Genomic DNA, 12514 nt, shown 5'->3' with positions numbered 1-12514 from the left:
GAGAATGTAAACATAACAGTATAGTGGGAAAGGTTGTCAGTGTGATGCCGAGGTTTCACAATGACAAGTTGAGATGGAGGTGACCAGAATCATGAATCGTATTCTAGCAGAGCTGTGTGAGGAGAATGGAGTGCAGTTTGTGGATGTATGGCATATGTTTGAGGGAAGAATGGAATTATACAGGTATGGTGGGTTGCATCTGAATGCTTTGGAGTGAGTGCACTGGAGAATGTGTTGCTAGATGGAAGTGCAGTGTGTGTGATGCAAGCAAGAGGTCAGAAGTAAGATGTGAAGTGAAAGATCAGAAGAGTTGTATTGAAGAGACAGAGGTGCTTGACATTGGAAACACTAGTAGTGTGAGAGATGGAGAGAGAATGAATATGCAGGGAAATGGGGGGATGGGGGAGCCTGAATGGACAGAGAGACATGACATAGGGAGAGTGGATTTGGAAGTAGCAATGAATGTATGTATGTATGGAGATGATCAGCATAGAAAGGGAATATATTCTGATGTGTGTGGGGAAAGTTGACTGAGTATATATATATGTGGTAAGGATAATCATTGTGATTGGGCAAAGGCAGGTGTGGTGGGGAAATCACTCATTTTTAGTTTTAATTGTAATTTTTAGTCACTCATTCCTTATATGAGGCGACCATGTCACTATTGTATATATTCCTCTGTTTTTATTTTCCATATTTTTTATATCTATTCCATTTCCTGAAAAAGTTCCACACAATTTTTTATTTAAGTGATGGTCTTAAAACTCCTGTATAGCTCACTGTTTTAAAAGTTCCGCTTATATTTTTACCAATTTTATATTTCCCAATGTTGTTTCATCAAAAATTTTTAAAATAAACATGGGGATCTTCCAAAGGTATGTCAAAAATTACTTTTTTTCATATAATTTCTTTTTCAATATATGTTTGTATACCATTCATGTCTTAATTTTAACCACAGTAAAAAGCCAATTATTTCATACTAGGGGTACCCCTATAATTTATTTCATTCTTTCTTCATCTCGCTTGCCATTACCCATTTAATGATGGATAAATGGTTAATAAAACAACAAACAAACAATGTGCTGGTTTCAAATTCTTCGATTAGCACCAATGAACAATTGAGTGATGTGCAGCCGGGCACGAGTTCTGACAACAGCACTAACAAACTGCTGCACAATGTGTTGTCTACTACTCTTACAAAAAAGATAATGTACTGGACCCGACGGTATTCTGAGGATTACATGTAATTTGGTTTCATCAAGAGTGCTGATGACAAGAGAGTATAATATGAGTTCCATGCCGGATGAGATTTCAGCTGTTATCAAGGAACATATGCAAGGACTGCAGGCAAGTCTGAAGGAATATTTCCACCCCAATCAACAGCAACAAAGCATGGATAAGGAACCCTTTTATAGTGAATGCAGAATCTGAGACAAAATTGCCGGATTCAGATATTGAATCTATAATTGAACTGTCGTGTGATTCAGCACTCAAAGACATCTTCAACACAATACCGCTGATAGATTTTTGGCTGTCTTGCTGTCAAGAGTATCCAGTTTTAGTAGAAAAAGTGATAAAATTTCTTTTGCCTTTTGTCACAACCTATAAGTGTGAAAGGCTTTTCAACACTGGTTTTTCTAAAAAATAAATATAGAAACCGATTGGAAGTCGAACCGGATTTAAGAATAAAGTTATCATCTTTTCCTCCAAACCTGAAGTTTTCTAGTTAACAAACAACAGCATCACACTTCTCATTAATAAATTACTTGGCTTTAGTTTAATTTCTTTATATTTTTGTAAGAGTAAATGCTTCTTTATTATCATAATAATAAATGAAAACTATGAATATTCAAATCTGTTTTATTTTACCTATTGGCCATAAAAATTTTACTGGGTCACGAAGATGAAGTATTAAAATAACCGGGCCACGGGAAAAAAATTTGGGAAAGCTTGTCCTAAATGAAGAGACTTCATGTGCAAACTTTGTTAGCTTACACTTGAATAGAGGATTAAACAAGAATATAATTTCTTGGGAAGTTTAATTAAAATAGCTATTTATTTAATTTAGTTAAACAATTCAAAAGTATTCAGTATGCAGGCTTTCTTTATTATCATACATCTATCATAAGCACATAGAGTATAGAAAATAGTTATGCATTAATTTGTATTATTTTTCTTAATATTTTCAGAATTGATGGTCCTTCTCTTACATGGGAGGTATTCAGCCTTCAGCAGGAAGCAATTGATTATGCATTTAACCATACAAAAGTAAGTAATTTAGTAAAAAAAAAAGAAAAATCAAGAATTGACTGTACTTGTAACTGTTGACAGGATTATTATTATCATAATTCATTTCAGACCTCCATGAATCAAAAGATTCATGGGGGGAAGGGAAAAAACAACTTTCAATCCATTCACAATTTCACCACTCACCACACTTTTGGGCAACCTTCACTTACCTACCATTCTCCATGCAAAGAACATCCTTCCCCCCCTTATTTTATAGCTTTCAGGGACAGTCTCTTGTTCTACCTTTGTCTCCATCTGCTCTAGGAAAAATCTCTTCCACATTAATCTGGCAACATCATCTCACCAACTCTTATGTTTCAATCATCTCACCAACTCTTATGTTTCAATCATATCCCCTCTCTTTCTATTTGCAAAGCTCTGCACGTTGCATTCTCTCAATTTTTTTTTATCCCACATCCCATAGATCTGAAACTGACTCAGTGAACCTTCTCTGGACCTCTCATTAATATATCCTTATCCCATTGAAAAACCAGCCAATCAAATCTATGCATAGTAGTCCATATGTGGGCTGATCAAGGCCTTGTTCCTTTGAACAAGGCACCTTGATCTCTTTCCTTCTGTATATCATTGTCTTCCTCATTATTCTTACAATTTTGGCAATGTGATCCTCAAGTTTGTCCACCATCACTCTCAGATCTGTCATCTCTTCCACCTCCTTCAGAATTTTTCCATTAATTGCACTTTCTGCATCCCAACCTTGCCTAACAAATTTTAAAACCTTGAAGATTGCAACATTAAATGGATAGCTCCACTCTAATGCCTATTCACATAATCTATTGAAAGCTTTCTACATGGCTGCAACATCTGCTCTGCTCTTCATAGTTCTTCCTAACTTTGCATTGTTGGTAAACAACTGCACATCTCTAGTTAAGTCTATCATTAGTTAAACCTGCAAGTTAAACACTAATAGCCTAAAGACAGACCTTTGCAGTATTCCACTAGTCACATTACTATTTTGAGATCTCTCTCCCCCTCCCACACACAATCCACTGATACTTATCTGACAGCTAGATATTTATTAGCTCACAAGTCTCTTGTCCAGTCCCATGTATTTCAATTTAGTTACCAGCTTGTTGTGTGGCAGTCAAAGGCCTTCAAAAAATCCAAGTATACTATTGTATATGCACCTCCCTTATCCAGTGAATTTGCCACTTTGTTGTGGTACTTTGTAGTAGCAGGATCACTAAAACATTTCCTCCCAACAGATTGCAAACTCTCTAGTGCCTTAAACAACTCCAGACCTACAGATTGACCTATAAGTTGTAGTAACCTCAGTCTTATTCTCCCACCTTTGTGAAGTAGAACAATTTTTCCCACTTTGCACTCCTTTGGAACTTGTTTTCCTGCAAGACTCATGTTTTACAGTTGTGCCTGTTCTCCGTTTCCGCAGAGAGCAGGCATATCCTCGAGTATTCCTTCTAGACCATGGTGATATACTGTCACGTCCTACTGCCTCATTAACATCAAGTTTACTTAATTCATTCTATACTCCTACTCACTGACCATCGATCCCCCTCTCCACCATACTCTCTACAGTCTAGCTTCTCATGATGCTGCCTTAACAAGGATGAAATATCCTTATAAACTGCCTATTGAGTACTTTGTCTGTATCATATGGATGTTATGAATCTACCATTGTCATCAACTAACATCATCCTTTCTTTCTTCTACTTGCCACATATTGAAAGAAATCACATTTTTTTGGTTTGATTAGCTAATTTCTGCTTCTTCATTTCTTCTGCTTTACCAACTGAGTCACCTTGCATCTGCTCTTTGTATATGACATGCAACTGATTATTACTAGCATTCATCTTGTGTTGTCTCTGCAGTGTTGCCTTCTTCTAGGTTTCATGCTTAATCCCTTCATTCATCCCTTTTACTCCTACCTTATTTAATTTTTTCATTTCTGGAATATAGTGCTGTTTTAAATAGCTCTTGATGAATAATCAAGGCAGCATCTGGCTTCTTTTCACTGAGCTCCTCTTTCCATTCTATATCTCCTAGTCATCTCCTAAGCTTATTGTAATCACTAGCCATGCATTACCATGTGTATCCTTTCTTTACAGAAGTTCTCATGTGACTGCTGACAGCTCAGGCAATCACTTCATAGCCACTCTTGCCAACCGGGGAAGATTAGACACTCCATACACAAGTCTATACTGTAATAATATGATCTGGTCTTCTTTCATTACATATTGCCTAACATAGTTTTCCCTTAAGAATTCAAGAAATTCATTTTCTTTATTCCCTCATGCTATTGCTTCATTCCAATCAGTATTACCATAATTAAGATCACTCATAATGATCACCCTTGTCCTACTGAAGCCTATTTCCCTATACATTAGTCCCTGCCCTTTGCATTCTCTGGCCTGTTGCAACATTAGCTAAATGTCTCATCAATCTCCACTTCACACCACACTGCATCCAAAACAACTGCCACTATTTTCCTCTTTATATCTCCACCTTGTGTGCACATAATTCCCTGCTATTATCAGCAGCATTTTCTGTTCCTTTTTGCTCTTCCTACCCTTCTGTTTCTATTCTCAAGATATTCTCATCCAACCATGTTTTGCTTATTTCAACTATTTTTGAGTATATGGACTCAGTCAATGCAACAATTTCATCTTCCTTATTTCTGATACTCCTAGCATTTGCAAATAAGCACGGCATTTCATTTCTTGGCCGATGATCAGTCAATCCATTCCACTCCTTATTGTGACTTCTCAGATAAGGAGTGTGATTTGTTTGCTCACCTTTACTTTTTGTTCCATATATCTTCCTAGACTCGACTATTCCCCGTGCATCCCAAGCTGTCCCTTTCTTGTGCTGACCATTCTCACACGTACGTTCATTACTGCTTTCAGAATCCTCTCTTCTTTTTTGTAAAGAATATCTCTTTGCATTATCAAACACAACAAAAGGACAGTTACCTGTGGACAGTAATAATGGTAATGCTAATAAGCATTACAAAATGCTTTCCTGCTGTTGCTCTAACACCAGCAGATATGTGCCATCAGCAAGCCAAAAAATAATATAAAGACATCCAGTGGGAACACAAGGTTTACTAAAACATTTATTTATGGAATGCAGAGAACCTGACAAGGACTGCTGACCAAGTGTCCAGTTCACACCTTCCTATGGTGTACCTTGTATCCACCCAGATACTGGATAAATGAAGATGAGTGAGCAGTTTGAAACAGCTGATTATGTTGTTAAATGAAGTCTATGTGTTTCATACAGAACACAAATGTTGTTGTTGTTGTGAATGGCCATTGTCCACTGAAACAGCACCTCATTTTCTATCAAGGAACCGTAATGAGCAGTGAAAATCAACTACTGAAACAATACTCAACATATCCGAAGGTAGGTGCCTCCTTTATTTGCATTATCTGATTTTTAATGCCAACCTCTTTTGGAACACAAATGTTGTTGTGAATGACCATTGTCCACTGAAACAGCACCTCATTTTCTATCAAGGAACCGTAATGAGCAGTGAAAATCAACTACTGAAACAATACTCAACATATCCAAAGGTAGATGCCTCCTTTATTTGCATTATCTGATTTTTTATGCCAACCTCTTTTATGTAACATTGTAAAGCATTTATCAAATTCCACTGCTACATGTGCAGTGTCTTTCAAAACTTACCTGTAGTGCTGATTACAGTGGTTTTCATTTTGTTTGACTTATATATCTGTAAAAACTCATAGAATTGGGTTTAACATTCATAGCCAACTCTATCTCATTTAGCTTAAATCCTTAATTTGTGATTTAGTTGAACACATGCAAATAACTGTTGTTGCATGTGTCATTTTCTGCAGCTGATTTTCCAAATCAGTATCAATTCCAAATGTTTTCTTATGCCAGATTTCTTTAAGAAATGGTTATTCATCCAACTAACTCTTTGTTTTTAAACTTGGGTTAAATTTAGATATCTTATTATGTAAAACCCCACTTCTTTTAATGTTTGTATCATTTAATTTCACATCCCAGTTTATGCATTTTGATTCTCTCACCATATCCACAAAACAGCATTATTAAAATTCATCTTTCTGGTTCCCTGTTGCATAATCTATTCTGGTATGGGTAGAAATTAAAGGGTAGTATTATTTAAAGGGTAGAAATTGCATATTAAATCTATGACACTTTTATGATTGGCTATCAACTATAGAAGAGTCATAGATTTAATGTTATTTGAATAGGTAAAAACAAAATGCACATGTTCATGTCAGTTCGTGCATGTGCTGGTGGTAAAATGAATACAATGATTGTGGTGTTTGATATGAGGAGTAAGTAAGCAAGCAAGAGTTGGTAGTGATAATAGGGACAAATGACTTGACTGGGAACAAGGAACACGTAAGTTTGGATATCAGGAGGTTGTCGAGAAGGATAAAAGATAATAGTGTGATAGGAAAGGTAGTCAATGTGTTGCCCAGGTATGACAATGATGAAATGAGGTGGAGAGTGAAGTTTTTGAATTATATGTTAGCAGAAATGTGTGAGGAGAAAGGAGTGCAGTTTGTTAATGTGTGGAATGAGTTTGAAGGATGAATTGAACTGTATAAGAGTGATGGACTGCATTTGAATGGTTTTGGTGTCAGTCATTTGGAGAGACTGACACCAAAGCCAGACACTGGCCTTATTTGTGATTTTGCGAATATGAAAGCAAGAAAAGTTTCATTTTACAGAGTAGGTTTACATTTTAGTAGTGAAAATGTAAATTAACTTATGTCAAGACATGATACGTGTTCTAAAATCTAAAAAAATTATATTTACCATAATCGCATGTTTGTGATTTAACAGTTCTTCATTCTACATGATGTGATGAGCATTACTTACATGTAAGTTAATAATAATACATTATTTTCTTATTTTTATATTAATAGTATTCATTATTATTTGAATATAAGAATAAGAAAATAAGAATATTTTCTTATTCTTATATTAATATTATTCATTATAATTATGTGAAAAAATAATTTACCCTTTGCAACAAAAATTAAAATTTTAGTAAAAATTTAAAAATATAGTTCTCTTATTATTATAAAGGAATCTAATGATCAATGATTTTTTGCATTTTTAATGAAAATAATGTTGTAGCGAAGCACATAAAATACCATTACATTCAAATAATTTCTTTTGAGAACTCTGCAAACAGTGGTTATTTTCCCCAGAAAATACTGAAAACTCTACGAAAAACTTTTTAATAACTTTTTAATGGATTCGACTTAAAAAAAAGTCGAATCCATTTTTTTATAAACTATAATTGTACTGCAAATTGCAATACTTTTTTCTATGTTTGTGAACTTTTTGATTTTTAAAAAACAGTTGTTTTTTAAATTGTGTTGATGGTATTTTTGATATTAATGAATATTGGAACAATAAAATTATCGATTTTTCAAATAAACTAACTTTTAATAATTGCCACTTTGTTATAATTTAATTCAAATTTATAGCTGGTGCATTTACTCTGCATCTGATGAGTATACTCGTCTTCGCTTGATTTTAAATATCCATAGAGATGCACATTTTTAGAACAAATTTCCACCTTTAAAGAGTTAATTGCCTGTCTCTTTCTGTAAAAAAAAATATAGTTTATGATCACGTTTCATTAACTTATGAATTTTCATTAGCTAATGCTACTATTTAGAATTTATGATCAGACATGTTGAAACTTAGCTTAACATCATGGCTTTTAAGACATCATTAAAAGAGTTTTTTTACTTGGAAAGGGAGGCAAAATATGCTATTGCATGGGGCAACAAAATTCCTAGGGCTGCCCCTGTGTATACAAGACAGTGTTCAAACCAATTTTAACTTATGGGATCTGAGAGCTGGATTAGAAATAAAACATTTCACAAAAGACTAGAGACTGCAGATATGTGAGTCCTGAGAAAGATTAGGGGCATGAGCCAATGGCAATGTCATATTAAAAATGAGGATATTAGGAAAGAACTAGATATTGCTAGCATCCAGGAATGTGTTAGCAGAGTTAATTTTGATGATGATGAAACATACTAGTTTTGCCAGTAATGATTGTGGATGGAAAGATCTGATAAGCAATTTCCAAATATCATGCAAAACTAATTCTTGGTTCCTATTATTCTTATTAAGTATGACCTATGAAAAGATGATCATAGTAGATTATTTTATGTTGTGAGCAGCAAAGTTGTCTTCTGTGTAAGGCGTGGAGCTGTTATGGTTATGTTAGGTGTGGTGTGTGTGTGGTCAGGCCTGAGTTGTCTTCAGTGTATTCTTTGTCTTATTTCAAAACTTCTAGATGTCTGGCTTATGTAAGAAAGACCAGAAGAGTATGGAATATTATAGATCACAGGATGTTTGTAGAAGGGATTGGTCTTTTAGGCAAATGAAGTAAATCTTGTACCGTCAAAATAGGTTTGAAAACCACTTTGATGAGCTTTAGGGAGACTTTTGACCTTGATAGAAAGTCTACCAATGTCAGGGATGGAAGCTGAAGTCCTGTAGTGAATCTCAAGTTTTGTTTGTGGAGCAGTATTAGAGAAATCTGTGTATGAGTTTCTGTGAATATCTATTGCACAAAGTAGTTGGAATAGAGTTTGCATTTGTTCATTAAATTTCCCTTCATCTCATTTCATAGAGACTGCCTTTCTTAGAGCATATGTTTAATACCTAGTTTTTGTGACACATACTGCAATGAAGATGAGTGAAGAAGCTGGGAACAACCTGTATAGGTAGACTTGCGATATACACCAAATAAAAAGCATTTTCAGCATTTTTGGTAATTAAAACCTTTGGGAAAGGTAGTTTTCCTTCACTTTATAATAAATTCCAAAGTAAATTTTATTTTTTGGTGGAATCAGTTGAATAGATGAAAGGACATCATGTTGCTCAGCAGTACTAGATTTCCAGATGATGACAATGTCATATACGAGGGTGGTCTGAAAAGTTCTCAGCCTTGACCATAGATGGCAACACTATTGGTATGATTTTTTTTTTTCTAAGTAGGTACATCTGTCATAAGCATCCATGTGAAATTGCAAGTAGTTTGTTTTATACAGTTGTCTGAAGCAAAAGAGGACGAGGAGTGGGTTCTTTTTGCATGGAGGGTGGTTGAACCTTGGAATGCATTGCCTGAGAGAGTGGTTGGAGTGGGATGGTTAATGGGTGCAAGGAGTGGTATGATAGACTTTGTATTTCCTAAAAATGACCTCCCATGATGAGTCTTTTGACCCCATGGAGGCCTGGATAATAAATAATAAAAGTGTTGTCTGTATGCCTTGAAATGGATAAATTGTCATGCGGTTATAAAATTCTTTGTAAAAGAAGGTTTAATGGCAAAAGAAATTCATTCAAAGTTCATAAAAGTTTATGGGCACTCTTCTCCTTCATTTTTGACAATTAAGAAATAGGTTGCCGAGTTTAAGCGTGGCCGTAACAGCCTTGAAGATGATCCACGTGAAGGACATCCAAAAAGTGTAACATCACCAGAAATCATTGATCAAGTGCACGATATGGTATTGGATGACCAGCAAGTCAAAGTGCATGAAATTGTTGACTGTAGGCATTTCAAAAGAACGTGTAGGATATATTTTGCATGAAGAATTGCAAATGAAAAAGCTTTGCACAGGATTCAAAGATGCACTCGCATGAAAATCTCTGAACAGTGCTTGGAGTGTTTTAACAAGAATAAAACTGATTTTGTGCATTGATTTATTACTATGGATGAAACTTGGGTTCACCATTACACACCAGAATCCAAACATCAGTCAAAACCGTGGACAGAAGCTGGTTGTTCAGCGCCAAAGAAAACAAAGCCAATTCCATCAGCAGGAAAAGCCATGGTATAGGTGTTTTGGGATGCTAAAGGCATTTTGTTTATTAATTATCTTGAAAAGGGTAAAACAATAACCGGGGAATATTATTCCAATCTTTTAACCAGACTAGAAGAAAATATTCGTGAGAAAAGACCTGGTTTGCAGAAGAAAAAAATCATCTTTCATCAGAACGATGCACCTGCCCACAAAGATGTTTTGGCAATGGGAAAATTAAGGGATCTGCACTATGAATTGTTGGAACATCCACCATATTCCCCAGATTTGGCTCCTTCTATCTCTTCCCCAAAATAAAACTCTTCCTCTCTGGTCAGCGTTTTCTTCGAATCAAGAGGTGATTGCAGCTGTAGAGGGGTATTTTGCAGATCTTACTGAGAACCACTACAGGAACTGGATAATGGCTCTAAAGCATTGCTGGAACAAATGTATTAGTTTTAAGGGAGATTATGTTGAAAAATAAAAATAATTTTGAAATTATAAATTCGTTTTTTCATTGTTAAGCCAATAACTTTTCAGACCACCCTTGTATGTATCTCTGCCAAATTGAAGGTTTATGGTTTGTTGGTATAAGGAAATATTTTTCAAAGTTTTGTATGAATAAATCAGCACTTAGAGGAGATGGGCTTGCCCATTGCAAGGCCAGATAGCTATTTGAAAATGTTACCATTCCATTTGAAATAATTAGATTGGTGACATTGTTTGAAACCTAGACAGGTTTGAAATCTGTCTAGTTTCAAACAAATAGGGAAGAGATCATCTATAAGTTCCATGACTTCATCTACAGGCACATTGGTGGAAACAATATCTAGACTAGCATGCTTAGTTGCACAAAAAAATTTCAGATAGTTTCTGAACAAGATGTTCATAGTTTTCTTTATGGAGTCTATAGGTCTGATATGGTTCTTTAGTAGATTAGCGAGTTGCCACTTGGATAAAAGATATGTGTACCTCAGGTACTCCATGCAGCCATAGGATTAAGGGTGCATTGATTTCAACTTTTTTTTAAGATCTGCACAAGTAAGCATGTTATGCAAAAGATTATTGCTCTCTTCCTGATGTGTCCAAGTAGGGTCATGGTCAAATGGAGCATAAATGGAAGAATCTGAAATTAAGAGTGAATTTTTGACATGTAACTTCATCTTCAAGCTTCAACTTTTCAGCCAACTGCACAGAATGCTGAACAGTAGCTAACTCATGCTACCTCACGTATTACACGTGGTTTCGTTTCAGCTTATATTATTATGGCTCCTATATGGCTTGTTTCTTAGTAATGTTATAGCTCATGTTTGTCTTCATTGCATTTGTTTATGACTTTAAATTTTTCAGGAAATGACAATGTATGCTAAAATATTAATTAAAAATCTTTAATCAATACTTTCCTATATTTCGGCAATGTTACATTGCCATCTTCTGGGAACATAAAAACTGTGATATGTGCACGCAGGTACTAACTTACTTCAAAAAGTTTGATGGATCAGTGTATGGTATCTTCAGGAGTCATCTATGGCACATCATTTCAAATCCCAGCAACCTCTTTTCATCTTCTTTTAGGAAAGTCCAAGTTTCACTTCTGTATATAAGTACTGAGTTAACTAGTGTGTCAATAAGGCATAATCTAGGTTTGTAATTGTAAGCTTGTTATCTGTCCATAGTGGTTTTAAGTTTTGGAGCGCTCTTGTTGCTTTTGCAATTTTTGTTCTAATATCCTGTTGTTATATAAATAAATCTTGAATAGAAGGAATTATAGTAATATAATATCTATTGTTGAGATTTAACAAGTATCAAAAATCCTGCTAAAATACTTGTCTGTTAATAAGAGAAATTGAATGTAAATGAAATAATGTTAATGTCTTTTCCTTTAAATTTTGAATATTGTATTATTGAGTGTTTTGTATGAGAAAAATAGAAATTGTATATGTAGTGAATTGTGCATAAGTATACTAAGGTTAAGCTAAAGTTCCGGACAAAATAAGAGGATTAATTAGTGACCTGAGGCTAACACGAACGCAGAGGGCAACGTTGCATACGGGTTTCCCATGGAAATGCAACGACAAGCAACAGTGTCGGGTGCAGAATATCGAGGTGCTGAGTGGACGATGATGTAAGCGTGGGAAGGTCATTGGAGCCGGATATACGACTCCAAAAAGGGTTATTTTTTCCTGTTGTTTCCGGAGAGTCGAAGTTCCAGTATGGTCGGGAGTGGAGTGTCCGACTGCAGTTATGTGGCCAAGTAGAATTCTGACATGATATTTAGGATTCTATATGTCAATGAAGTCAACGTAACCCGAGGTGATTATGTGGAAATATGAGGTAGGACAGTGGCAGCTTTGCTTCGCAGGGATTGTAGGCAATGAATCGTGACCGTATACCCAGACCTACATACAAGAAGC

General features: G+C 35.3%; 1 protein-coding gene across 5 annotated transcripts in view; it reads left to right on the top strand.

Moving 5' to 3' along the window:
* LOC150104450 (DNA-directed primase/polymerase protein-like) overlaps positions 1–12514 on the top strand; it is a 369024-nt gene that overhangs the window by 122100 nt on the left and 234410 nt on the right. For all 5 annotated transcript variants that reach the window (XM_090395149.1, XM_090395148.1, XM_090395150.1 and 2 more), the window contains exon 3: positions 2190–2268. In XM_090395149.1, the coding sequence (XP_090251275.1) occupies positions 2190–2268 (79 nt within the window). The remainder of the gene's footprint in view (positions 1–2189; positions 2269–12514) is intronic.

This window comes from Typopeltis vanoorti, chromosome 7, assembly GCF_054136105.1.
Source record: "Typopeltis vanoorti isolate ZY-2024b chromosome 7, IOZ_Tvanoo_1.0, whole genome shotgun sequence".
Lineage (NCBI taxonomy): Eukaryota > Metazoa > Arthropoda > Arachnida > Uropygi > Thelyphonidae > Typopeltis > Typopeltis vanoorti.
Note: the sequence above shows the minus strand (reverse complement) of the source record. Positions and strands in the feature narration are given on the sequence as shown.